Below are 12631 nucleotides of genomic sequence, written 5' to 3'. Positions count from 1 at the left end.
TGCCTTTATCTTTGCCGTCTCCTTCTGTTGAAGCCGAGGCAACCTGTTTGACTTGAGGATGGTCCCCCGCGGGGCACGTGGGCTGAATCTGAAGGATGTAGTAGTCTGCTCCAGATAGGGGGCGCCACGCCACGTGAAGCATGCTGATGGTGGATTTGATGAGCATCGCGGCATCGGCCGGGGCCGGTCGATCTGAAATACCAAAAATTCGATGCCATCAAAGGTATGACTTGAAATGATCTGCTTCTCACCTGTCTCCAGGTACCAAAGGTCCTTGCAGCAAACTTGGTAGAAGTTCTTATGGTACCCATCCCTGCCGCTCCAAATGTAGAGCCTGGACCCGACGACGGCGGCACAGTGGCCGGCTCTAGCTTTGGGCCGGCCGGTGTTGTCATCGTCGCTCTGAACGTTGCGGCTCTGCAGTTGAGAGTCGATGTCGTCGTACACGGGGCCCAGGTTCTGCCAGCTCATAGTGTCTGCGAGAGAAGCTTTAGCATCTGCTCCGAGAGCAGCTTACTGAGCAAAAATACTGACCAAAATGAAGCACACTCAGGGAGTTGGAGCAAATCCATTTAATTCCTGCTGCGTTGTGCTTCTCCGACTCGGGAACTGGAATCCATCCGCCAAATACGAACATTCTACAGGTAAGAACATTCAAATATGTCTCTTCGCAAAATAAGCCATTAATTGGAGCTGAAGCTCTTACCTGTTTCCAATCACATTGGCAGAGTGAAGGCTCCTGGGTAGTGGCGCCGAACCCCTCGTTTCAAGTAATGACCACGCCATTGTGTCTGAGGAAGAGACAAGGTATCACCTGCGTACTACATACATGTAAGTAGCATGTCAGTGTCCTACTGAGGTCAAGCTGCCAGAGGTCATCTAATCTACAGCCTTGCATCCCCCCGTAGATGAAGAGCTTCGGAGAGCCGAGGCCGGAGTAGGCGACTGCCGTGTGCGACTCCCGTGCTGAAGGACCGCCTCCTTTTGTCTCCAGGATGCTCCAGCATCTCGCCCCGGATACAGACTGCAGCTCCAACTCGTAAAGGTCGTCCAAGTATCTGCAATAGCGAAGCCCGGCTCACTTTGTCAGATATTTGGCATTGGCCGTCCTTCAACATACCGTGGGATGTTGTCGTTGGGGTCCTCGCTGACATTGGCCAGCCCCCCAAACACGTAGCACTTGCTACCCACAAGAGTGAAACTGTGCCCGATACGTGGGCACGGAGGCAGGCCATTCCTGGGCGCTCGGGGCTTCAGCTTCTTCCAAAGCCACCGACCAGCCTGGGCCATTAAATATGCATAAGATTCAATACGATGACTGCGAAATAGACAAGCATTACCTGAAGTTCATAGAGATTATTGGAGTATTTGCCATACTCCACCATGCCGCCAAAGACGAGGATGCGGGTGCCCTCGCAGACTAAGCCGTGGGCAGCACAGCCAGGGGGGATGTCTCCTCTCACCGCAGGCAGAAACCATTGCTTGGAGACTAGAAGAAATGTAAGTATTGCGTAACAACAAATACTATTGATGCATTTGTGAAAGCTGTTACATTTGCCCTGTTTCATATGACGTGTCTAACATGTAAAAAATACTTATAAAAACAAATACTCCAAAGAGTCAAGATAAAAGCCACTTAGAATACAGTTAAAAAAAATATTTATACTTCGTTCGTCTCGATCTGATCATAAACTAATAATCCACGAATATCAACTAAATATTAAGTCTAAGTAACGCAGACGGGGCTTGAACTAAAAAAAAAAAATCTAAAGTCAATAGTTTGAAGTTTGTCACACTTGTCGCAAAGGCTAAAGCTAAAAACATTGTCCGCTAAGCTAATGTTAGCATACCAGTGTTGTAAACATGGAGGTCCTCAGCTATGCCTTCGTTTCCACCCCCAAAAACTACGATCAGCTCCCGGATGGCTACTGCCCGGTGTCCGTGTCTGGAGCGAGGAATTACACCAGTGAATGAATGGACTTTTCGCCATCGTGGTTCTTCTGTTGACATTTTCCTCTTTGGAGAGGCTCAACTTTGGCGCTGTTGATGTTTCAAAGCAGCGGAGGCAACCAACCGGTAGTGTGCCCTAAGAACTTCAAATTAAAACAGAAATAGCAAAAGATGTTTAGAATATAATAGACTTTTGAATAAAAGACAGCAATGGTGGAAAAAATCGACTCTAATAAATATTTTATTTTTGTTAATTTTATTTTTGTTTGTGTGTAATTTAATTTAGCGTTCTCGTTTTAGCTTCCGGTTCACCAAGAAAGTCTTCCGGTCACTTTGCGATTTTATTTATTTATTATTTCTGATAGCAATATTATAATAACATAATATAACATATAATAGCATGGTTTTGCTCCAATATTGACAACATCAATGAGGTATTTATACAGTATATGGTCATTACATAAGTTGTTAAATAGTGACTTTCAATGACACAAATGAAAGAATTTTATTTTTGACAGTTCCGCCCTCCTCGCAACCCCCTGGTGTGCCCCTCTTCACAGCCTCCCCCTTTCCCACAATGCACTGCGGGCATCACCACCAAGATGGCCGATGTCATGGAGGAGTATGAGAAAGAAGCTGGCTGCGTCCCTATTCTCCATCCAGAGGTACATTTTGCACAAGTTGTCGTTCAAGCGCGTATACATAAACTGACTTTTCGCCAAATTTTGGGGATCAGTGTGGATGTTTGCATGTCGTTGTTCCTCCCCCCCGCAAGAGCCAATGCCCCCTGCATTACACTAGTGGGGGGGATGTCAGGATGCTAACGATGCTAAATGCGCTAACGGTACACCCCCCCACCACCATCACATACACACCTTCTGCTGCATTGCTAGTGCACACACATCCAGTAGATGTCCGCAATATTTTCAAAAGTGTTTGTTATCCTCGATTTGGTAATTGCACGGCCGATATCGTGCATTCCAGGCGGTGCGTTTATGTGTCGTAAGGCGTTCCAAAAAAATGACCATTCTCAGTCGAGCGTCATGTAGCTTGGGAGCTACATTGACAAGGCTAGCTGGTATAAATGTGTAGTAAATATCTTTAAGGCCACCATATATCACAAAAAGTGTTGCTAACATTGAATTATTAAAATGATTGATTGTTTAGAAGGTGTCGAATAACCTACTTGCACTTAAACACATCATTCCCATGGCAATGAGTGTTCATCAATGTCTCATTATGCTAGATGCTGCTCATTTTAATTTCTAAAACATATTTTCAAGAAATAAAAGGCTTAGTCATTGTGTATTTAATCGGCTCGGTTCCTAATTGGTGTGTTGTGAGATTATTACGTAGCTGCAGTTAATGCCAAACATGTTAGCCCACCAATTAGTAATGGTAGTCAATGAGTCTATTGAAATGGTTGCCATGACTTAGCATTGGTTCATCAATCCATCAACACTGTTTTTTAAGCAGAAAATAAAAAAAGACTGAGGTCACGCCAAGATCGTGGAGCACACGTCACATCATAACAATACTGATAAATGCACAAAAAAATCTATATGATGCCACCTGTTAACTAACATTTACAAGATGGCACATTATATTTGTTGTTTATGGCTAAATAGCTGCATAGAGAGCCATCGAGGCTAATTGCCGGTTATTCCGTGTTACCGTGGAAGCTAATTGAATGTGAGCGCAGATGCTGCGTGGCACATGTGACACTTTAGATCTTCCACTGCAGGATGTGATTAGCCGGCGTTGTCCTCTTTTTCTGTTGCGTTGCCCTCGAGGTTGATCACAAAAAAAAACACATTCTTAAATCTTAAATGTCCCTTCTTGTCTGGAACGCACCACTAAAAACCTGACCTTGGTTTCTCTTTAGGAAATCAAGCCTCAGAGTCACTTCAACCACGGCTACAGCGAGAACGTCAGCCGCAAGAACCACGTGGACGACTACAGCACATGGGACATCGTTAAAGCCACGCAGTGAGCACGAATAAAACCTTTGGCTCCCATTCAGAATGAATTTGGCCATTCAAACCGACCTCATTTTCTCTCCTTCGCAGATACGGCATCTTCGAGCGATGCAGGGAGCTGGTGGAGGCCGGATTTGACGTCCGGCAGCCGGACAAAGAAAATGTGACGCTCCTCCACTGGGCTGCCATTAACAACAGGGTAGACTTGGTCAAGTGAGTCTCCCTCCTCTTCTGCTGTTGTTTCCTGTAACGACATAGGAGCTAACAATACGTTATGGCAGGTACTATATATCAAAGGGGGCCATAGTGGACCAGCTTGGTGGAGACCTCAACTCCACACCACTGCACTGGGCCACCAGGTACCTTCTGTTTTCTGGTGTCTTTGCTTCTGCATTATTAATAGCCTGTCCTCCACCTTGCATTGACCTTTAAAACCCCCCATAGTCTTTTTCTTTGACTGCAGCAAGGGGAAAAAATATTTTGCTCCTTATCGTGTGTCTCTTTCTTCTTTTCTGTCAGGCAAGGCCACCTATCCATGGTGGTGCAGCTGATGAAATACGGCGCCGACCCGTCCTTGGTGGACGGCGAGGGTTGCAGTTGCGTCCACTTGGCCGCCCAGTTTGGCCATACTTCCATTGTTGCCTACCTTATCGCCAAGGGGCAGGTCAGATGTGCTAAATACTTTAATTTTTATTTCCAAGACATATGGAATGGGATTTTGAATGCGTGTTGTACCACTCTTGTCCACCTGAGGGAGCCATTGCAATCCTTTTCCATTCCCGTGCCCTCATCCAGTTTGCTTACTCAACATATTTCTGTCTCTTGTGTTTCGTGCATGACAGGATGTAGACATGATGGACCAGAATGGCATGACCCCCCTCATGTGGGCAGCGTACAGGACGCACAGGTGCGTAAACGCACACGCCACGCTGATAACGATGAGGCTAAATGTTGCCGACTTTCCGGCTACAGCGTCGACCCGACCCGGCTGCTGCTCACCTTCAACGTGTCCGTGAACCTGGGCGACAAGTACCACAAGAACACGGCGCTGCACTGGGCCGTGCTGGCCGGCAACACCACCGTCATTAGCCTGCTGCTAGACGCTAACGCTAACGTTGACGCGCAGAACATCAAGGTACTAAAATGGAGTCTGTGCAAATTGGCTTTGTTGCTCTCACGTTGTATCCTGTGTTTTGTTTTGAAGGGGGAAACGCCGCTTGATCTCGCTAAGCAAAGGAAGAACGTGTGGATGATCAACCACCTGCAGGAAGCGCGGCAAGCTAAAGGCTACGACAGCCCGTCCTACTTGAAGAGACTCAAGATGGACAAGGTGGGCGGATGTTTTGCGGGACAGTGATGGTCATGGTTAGTTCTGTTCTTCCATGCTTTAAGTAGATTAGGAAACATTTGTCGTCTGTCTGCAGGAGGTGAGACAGAAGGTGATGCTGGGAACGCCTTTCCTGGTCATCTGGCTCGTGGGCTTCATCGCCAACCTGGACATCGACTCTTGGATTATCAAGGGCCTCATGTACGTGGGCGTCTGGGTGGCCGTGCAGTTCCTCTCCAAGTAAGTCATGCATCATAATTCATGTCGAAAGATTCCGTCAATGGCAGTGAATGTGTTAAAAGGCCTCACTATACATAATTTTTTTTTCTTTTTCAGGGTTTTCTTTGACCACTCCATGCACAGCGCTCTCCCTCTGGGAATCTACCTGGCCACCAAGTTTTGGATGTATACAACCTGGTTCTACTGGTTCTGGAATGATATCCTTTTGGTTTTACGTTACGGAGTCGTGTGGCGTTAGCTACTTTTCTGGGTTGCTAGATTTATGGCTGGAAAGTTGGAGCGGAGTTGAAATCCAGCAGAAAGAGAGAATCTGGCTGCTCATGGAATTTTTTTTTTCCTGTGCAGAGAAGAATCGCCTTTGTGTTTGGATGCTGCTAATTGAAGCAGAGGAGGACATTGAATCATATGCATCATCGCTGCACTAATAGGGAGAGCGAGTACGGATGTCTTTGCTGTGTTTCTTAACCTCGCCCCGACACATCTCCCCTTCGCCACTGTCCACGTGCCCTTCCTCATTAACACGCTGGCTCTCTTCTACAACTTTGGCAAATCGTGGAAATCAGACCCAGGGATCATCAAAGCCTCCGAGGAGCAGAAGAAAAAGGTAATATCGTCGCATTCCAATTAGGGTTGGGGGGGGAAAAAAAATGCAACACGGAGTCTTCTTCCTCATTATCGGACTATAAAGAACACCGAAAGGGGCCCCGATCCCCCCCATCCTGTGATTGATGAACGTGCTAAAAATATCCTACATTGTTGAGAGCTTCAAAGCTTTTCCCTTCCCTGTGGAGGAACCTCTTCTACCCAAACATGTCCAGATTTTTAATCTTTTTCTAGGATTTTGATTCCTTGTCGAGTCCGAATCACTCGAGTTGATCTTTGTGTTGTTTACTAATCGTTCCGATCTGCTTTACTCGCTCCTCTAGACTATTGTGGAGCTGGCAGAGACGGGCAGCTTGGATCTCAGCATCTTCTGCAGCACATGCTTAGTAAGCCCGGATCACTTTTTTTTTTTCTTTCATATTTCAGGACGAATTTGACTATCACTTTCTCCCTGTGCAGATACGGAAGCCTATCAGATCCAAACACTGCGCCGTGTGCAACCGCTGCATCGCCAAGTTCGACCACCACTGCCCCTGGGTGGGCAACTGCGTAGGTACGTCGTGGATCGTAAGCTTTTAGAGCGACAAAACAGGCTGGAATTTGTAGAAGTAGGAAAGGAAGATGACCACTGGCGATGAAGAAACACAGCCACAGTCGCCATTGTTGTCTCACCTTAAGTTGTTTCTTCTCCAAACAAAAGCAGGAAGTCACGTTTGTTTTTTCTGTCCACAGGAAGCGGGAACCACCGCTACTTCATGGGTTACCTGTTCTTCCTGCTGTGCATGATTTGCTGGATGATTTACGGCTGCATCGCTTGTGAGTGCTTCCACCTGCTTGTTGAGACAAAGCTACACTCATGAGAAAAAGTGACGATTCATTTCAAATTTAAAAGAGCAGGGGCCCTAAAATTGAACCCTGCGGAACACCGCACTATAGTGGTTTCCCCTGAAATGGTTTGTAATTGCCGAAAGAAACCACAAAATGGCCGGTATTGTTGTGAAATGATTCAACATAAACAAACCACCCTGACATGAGGACAATTAATAGCATTAGCTAGCATAGCATGTCGTACTCTTCCCGTCCTAACGCTGTCCGTTGCAGACTGGAGGATCCACTGCGCCACCTCTTACGCCAAAGACGGCTTCTGGCTCTACCTGACCCAAATCGCCGCCTGCTCGCCGTGGATGTTCTGGATGTTCCTCAACAGCATCTTCCACTTTATGTGGGTGGCCGTGCTCATCATGTGTCAGCTCTACCAGGTCTTGGACGCCTCGCTATATTTTGCATCATCTAGCCGAAATACAACTCGCTGACGTTGCGATTTCTCTCCACCAGATTGCCGCTCTAGGAATCACCACCAATGAGAGGATGAACGCTCGGAGGTACAAGCACTTTAAAGTCACAGCCACGTCCATCGAAAGCCCCTTCAAGTAAGGATTTGATCTTTCCACCATACATTTGGTCTCACACAGCTGCTGTGGTTTGTCACTCCTTGTAATTTTAGAAGTGGTTAAATTATAACCTGCGCAAGACAAGCGCGAGAGACGACGATTGAGTTGACCATGTGACTTGACTGCGGTTGCCCCGAGTACACGTTCATCCACTTTTGAAGCAAACCACGTCATGTCCGCAGGCAAAAAATTGCATTTAGTGTTTTTCATTCGCAATTAAATTCATACTTTTGTGTTCATCGCTCTCTGTTTTGCAGTCACGGTTGCGTCCGAAACCTCATCGACTTCTTCGAGGTCCGCTGCTGCGGCCTGATCCGGCCCGTGGCGGTGGACTGGACCACGCAGTACACAATAGACTACGACCAGACGTCAGGTTCTGGCTACCAGCTGGTGTAAAAAAAAAAAAAAAGAAAAGTGCGAAAACAGAAAGGGGAGGCGGGAGTCCTCGTTTTCCGGGAGAAATCGACACTCCTTTGGATCACATCGCAAAAACACCGGACGACGGGATTAGCATGCTGTTTAAGGGCAAACCCCCCCCCCCCCCTTCCATCTTGTCACCACTATTAGAGGGAGATGGACAACGAAACGTCACAAAATCAAAAGCACCTCTGGTACGAGTAGAGATGCGGTTGCAGTATCCCCTCTTCACTCTATTTATGTTCTTTTATTTACAGATAAGGGAATGTCTTTTTATCAGCGTTTCCGGACCGGCAAATATCGGAACATAAAAGAAAAAAAAGTTGCAGGTATTTATTTAAAACGTATTTATCAACGAGATGCTCCTGTCATTTCAGATTTCTTTTTTTTTTTCTTCAGTTGAGGATTCTTTTTTTTTTATTATTAAGAATATACCTGTAGCTGTTGGATAGTATTTATTCTGAGTTATAGGAAGTTTCATTCCATGTGTTTGTATCAAAAAGCTGTAAAATCTTTTTTTGTTGTTTGTTTCGTCTGCCTACAAACTTGCACTGATTTATTTTTATTTTTTTTACTGAACAAATTTTTTTTCTCCCCACCCTCCCATTATTGTTTATCTTTCCCCTATGTGAAGCGGAGATTGTAAAGAATGTGTACATAAACAATCTGGAACTCCATTTTTCTTTCTGTAGTTTTTTTTAAAATTCAATTTGAGCGGGCCGAAATGACAAGGACATGAAGAAGTGACTGTAGCTTTTAGTGATGTCCAACACTGGTGTCGCACACTTGCATGTATGATGCCCCGCCCCCAAGCCACTGTATATACTCGATGTTATGTATCGGCAAGTGCATTCTGTTCCATTTGTTTTATTAGCCCTCAAATCCAGTGTCTCGTGAACCCCTCCACTGTGTATTATATTCCATACTTGTGGATTGTACTCATCCATTTTTTTTTTGGTATTATTTTTAAATGTCATTTGTTATACCACTGGATGTACAAATTGTAAAGCAAAGACAATAGACAATTTTTTTTTCTTTTTCTAAAAGCAGAAATGTGATCATGCAAGACGGGCCTGGTGTTTTTTCGCCCATCAATACACAAAAAGCAAACCCGGTTTCACGAGTTCTTCCGACAAAAAAGTCATTTGTGTTCTGGGGATGTACAGTATATATAAATATACACGCAGAAAAATCAGACGATATCATTTCCAGTGCCTCTCTTTCGGCCCACATCACTTTAACTCCGCTTCAGATGTAAAACATACGGGCATGGTTGAGTTTTAATGGCTTTAATAATAAAAGACAGGCAAATGTGAACTTTTTGTGTTTGGGGGGGTGTATTGTTTTATTTGAGACAGATTCAAAGCAAAAAAAAAAAAAAAAAACGGCGAGGAATGGCGACGATGTCACTCGGCGTGGACCAGGGCGCCGGCTCCTTGGCCGTAGCCGAATCCTTTCGGGCCAAAGTTCTTCGCATAGCAAGCTGTGGAGACCAATAATGAGACATTAATCAGGTAAGCATGATCTAACTTAACTTCTGACAAGCAGCTCTTGCTTTCAAACTTTAATTTTAAGAAATAATTCTCAGGGAAAAGTTGATGGAAATTTACTGTGTCCTTTTTGGCCAGTTTTTTTTATCTCACTTTGGTGTCAGTGAGAAGTTCAAACTGCTTGCGAGTGTGTGAGGAACACATTGACACTCCAAAATATTTCGCTGTAGCTTACTAAGTGAAAGGTCCGACTGTTTGTTGGGTTGACATGGAGATAATGAGAAAAACAAAATGCTGCATGTGATTGCATCATTTGATTTATGTCTATCCATTCTACACAAATTCAATTTCAAGGTCCAGTGACCTTGTTTTGTTTTCTCCAATGTGTCATGTTTGTTGTCTTATTTTTCTCAAAAGCCAAAATATCCGTCAAGAACTTCAAAAGATTGAATTGTATAATAATAGTCGATGTGACTCGTGACGCCTTTCTTGTTGTCGATAACCAAGAAATAAATTAGCCATGTCTGCTATAATTTAGCATTTTAGTTAGTTTGATGATGTCACCTTTGCAGTAGATCTCCCCTTCGTTTTCCGTTTGGGTGGTGGACTCCAAGCTCTTGCCGCACTTGGCACAGCGGAAGCAATTCTTGTGCCATGTCTGTGGGCACAAAGATGAATTTGGCAACCAGAAAAAAAAAACATTTAAAAAAAAATATTAAAAATAATTTAAATTAAAAACAAAAGTGCAATTTGCTATTCTATAGTTTTAAACAGTCATTTTTGTTTGTATTATCAATGCTGAAATCTGATTGGTTCCCATCCAGGAAGTGCACAATACACCTCACACCTGAAATGATTGCAAACAGGGATGAAGTAACAAGGAGCTCTTGTTGTTTGTAACCATGTAAATGTGTTTTTTTTTTTTTTTTTTTACAGCGCATATGTACATTTATCATTCCTGGAGGATGTTTATGCGAAAAATGGATGGAATCTTTCAAAGTTTTATGCTTTCAAGTGGATATATCTTCCTCATTTGGAATCTTCACAGCTCAAGAAAAGCTTGGTGAGTTTGCTGTTTTACTCATGCACATATTTACACTGTCTTGCATTTTTGGATGTGACATTTATTCAAACAGAATGGTGTTACTTGGTAACGTTTAGGTACACTCACCTTACCCGCACCCATAATCTTCTCCGCGGCGTACACCGAGTCACCACAGCGAGCGCATTTTTCCGATCCGGCAAACTTCTGGGCGAATTTGGACGTGTTGGGGCTGGTGGTGGGCTTGTGACACGACGACCTATCGAGAGAAGCCGGGCAGACAATAGACAATGAATGTCACGGAGGCCCTGGAGCTGCGCTCACTGGAGGGTGACGGCGAGCCCTTCTGAATGAACTTCATTGTAGTTGGTTACATAAGCAAAAAGCTTTCGGAATAATACAGTTTGTTTTGCTCATTTTCCATATTTTTGCTGTATTAGTGAAATAAAACATTTAGGAAGCTGCAAGAAATTGGGATACTTACTGCTCGGGTTTGATTCCCAGTCGCTCCCCTCGGTCCATATTAAGCGTGCCGGCCCCCTGGCCGTAGCCGTAGCCTTTTGGACCGTACTTCTTGCCGTAGCATGAGCTGCAGTAGAGTTCCTGGTCGTGGATGGCCACTGTGGTGCTGTCTAAGCCTTTCCTGCACACCACTGAGAACACGCACATATGTTTTTATAATCGATTATTCCACCGAGGAAAAAAAAAAAAAGAATGAAGTCAAGGACACAATGTTCCTATCAGTCATCATTTGCACCAAGTCGTCTTTGTGAGACGTTCTGAGGTGACATCTTGTCGGCACAAGTCCACGCGTGATGTCACCGGGTCACAAAGGCGCCCGGTCCGGTGTCCCTTTTGTCCGTGGCCCGCTTAGCTCATACTCACTGCAGAAAAAGCAGCTCTTGTGGAAGCTCTGGCCGTCGCATGGCACCTCCTCAGCGTGGTACACCGTGCCGTGGCACGCCGTGCACTTGTTGCCTCCGCCCCAGTTTGGCATTGTGACTGTGACAGATGACAAAAAGTACAATTGTCATCTACACTGACAGATTGGAGCAGAATAACTCTAGTATTCTAATATTTTGAATTGTCACTTGTGTGGTTAGCCTTCTACTTTTCCTCCGCCATAAATGGTCCAAAAAAAAAAAAAAAAGCTTGAATTGCAAGTTTTAGCTGCATCATTCCATTGACTTTAATGGAAAATCCCATACTGTTTGTGTTTCCGAGTTATTTCCCATACGAATGAGAGCGTGGCGTTTCTTTCTGGGTGGAAAAAAAAAATCCAATCCTCATAACCTGGGGCTAAAGGACAGGATACATTCGAGTTAATACCCTGAGGAATGCCTCTGGGGTGTCGCGGCGAAGTCGACCGCAGACCCTCGAGAAACATTACATCACAATCGCTCCCTTGATGCCTCGCCACTTGCGTCTGGCTGTAATTACAGACCCTGGCCCGCTTGGAAATGTGTCCATTTGAAGACCTCGATGTGATGACATGACTTACTATGCGATTATCTGGCTGTTATCTTCCTCACATCTGGATCAACACAATGTCAGGCTGACTCAACGGCATAATAGACAACAGAAAGAGTCAAAAGTTTACACTGAAACAACTTTGTAAAGTTAATCAATGGAGATTGTTAGAGGCATTAAATGGAGTAAAACTATTTGGGTTAATTGAGTTTCAGATTCATGCCGCAGTGGTGGTCGTATCTCAAATGTTATTTGCCCATCCAAAAGAATTTAGATGTATAAAATCACAACATTGATACTCAGTTTCTTAGCCTGTCTATTGCGTTTTGCATTACCTTTTAGCAATAAGATTTTTATGCATGTTTATGGTCAAAAAGTACTGCAAATTAAGGGAACTAGTTTGTTGCTTTAACCACTAATTTCGTTACATTATAACTAACTAGAGAAAACGTTCATAAAAAAAATAACAACCCACATACCTGTGAACATTCAAGAAGCAAACATGTTGACATCGAAAGTGCGTGCAACATACATATAGTAAAATACCTTTTGGTAGACTTTACAATAAGCAGGCAGATGTTAAGATGACGAAATTCCAAAGGTCGACGTAGCGTCGACTGTGCTTCGCCGTAATATCTCGATGACGTCGCACAGCGCTCGTT

At 44.5% G+C, this 12631-nt stretch overlaps 3 protein-coding genes across 5 annotated transcripts in view; 1 reads left to right on the top strand and 2 right to left on the bottom strand.

The window, feature by feature from the left end:
* The window catches only part of hcfc2 (host cell factor C2), a 3751-nt gene extending 1708 nt beyond the window's left edge, over positions 1-2043 (bottom strand). For both annotated transcript variants that reach the window (XM_037243694.1, XM_037243695.1), the window contains exons 1-8: positions 1851-2043; positions 1341-1489; positions 1121-1281; positions 856-1058; positions 707-791; positions 535-638; positions 252-476; positions 4-192 (exon numbers count right to left, since the gene is read on the bottom strand). In XM_037243694.1, coding sequence (XP_037099589.1) covers positions 4-192; positions 252-476; positions 535-638; positions 707-791; positions 856-1058; positions 1121-1281; positions 1341-1489; positions 1851-2010 — 1276 coding nt within the window. In that variant the 5' untranslated portion in view covers positions 2011-2043. The remainder of the gene's footprint in view (positions 1-3; positions 193-251; positions 477-534; positions 639-706; positions 792-855; positions 1059-1120; positions 1282-1340; positions 1490-1850) is intronic.
* zdhhc17 (zinc finger DHHC-type palmitoyltransferase 17) lies at positions 1989-9284 on the top strand. The gene is made up of 18 exons (XM_037243711.1): positions 1989-2076; positions 2469-2615; positions 3836-3939; positions 4020-4142; positions 4211-4288; positions 4449-4593; positions 4772-4836; positions 4902-5064; positions 5134-5259; positions 5354-5496; positions 5593-5693; positions 5976-6100; positions 6423-6485; positions 6559-6652; positions 6832-6915; positions 7201-7358; positions 7435-7529; positions 7808-9284. Exons 1-18 carry the CDS (start codon positions 2047-2049, stop codon positions 7944-7946), a joined length of 1983 nt encoding a protein of 660 aa, XP_037099606.1. The 5' UTR covers positions 1989-2046; the 3' UTR covers positions 7947-9284.
* csrp2 (cysteine and glycine-rich protein 2) lies at positions 8645-12631 on the bottom strand. Of its 2 annotated transcripts, none has more exons than XM_037243715.1 (6): positions 12516-12631; positions 11385-11501; positions 10984-11152; positions 10629-10758; positions 10022-10115; positions 8645-9450 (listed from the first exon to the last, which is right to left on the bottom strand). In XM_037243715.1, exons 2-6 carry the CDS (start codon positions 11494-11496, stop codon positions 9374-9376), a joined length of 582 nt encoding a protein of 193 aa, XP_037099610.1. In that variant the 5' UTR covers positions 11497-11501; positions 12516-12631; the 3' UTR covers positions 8645-9373. The 2 variants fall into 2 exon arrangements, with proteins under 2 accessions (XP_037099610.1, XP_037099609.1); XM_037243714.1 differs by having other exon boundaries at positions 9003-9450; positions 12449-12594.

The sequence above is a fragment of the Syngnathus acus genome, chromosome 23 (assembly GCF_901709675.1).
Source record: "Syngnathus acus chromosome 23, fSynAcu1.2, whole genome shotgun sequence".
In the NCBI taxonomy this organism is placed as follows: Eukaryota; Metazoa; Chordata; class Actinopteri; order Syngnathiformes; family Syngnathidae; genus Syngnathus; species Syngnathus acus.
This window is presented reverse-complemented; position numbering and strand designations above follow the sequence as displayed.

Bases quoted from the DNA above. Each gene is read 5' to 3' on its own strand.
- zdhhc17 (XM_037243711.1), top strand. From the start codon at position 2,047: ATGTTTCAAAGCAGCGGAGGCAACCAACCG. The intron at 2,616-3,835 runs GTACATTTTGCA...GTTTCTCTTTAG, and splicing joins TCCCTATTCTCCATCCAGAG to GAAATCAAGCCTCAGAGTCA. The intron at 4,289-4,448 runs GTACCTTCTGTT...CTTTTCTGTCAG, and splicing joins CCACTGCACTGGGCCACCAG to GCAAGGCCACCTATCCATGG.
- csrp2 (XM_037243714.1), bottom strand. The intron at 11,153-11,384 runs GTGAGTATGAGC...GCGTGTTCTCAG, and splicing joins CAAGAGCTGCTTTTTCTGCA to TGGTGTGCAGGAAAGGCTTA. The intron at 9,451-10,021 runs GTGACATCATCA...TGGTCTCCACAG, and splicing joins AGGGGAGATCTACTGCAAAG to CTTGCTATGCGAAGAACTTT.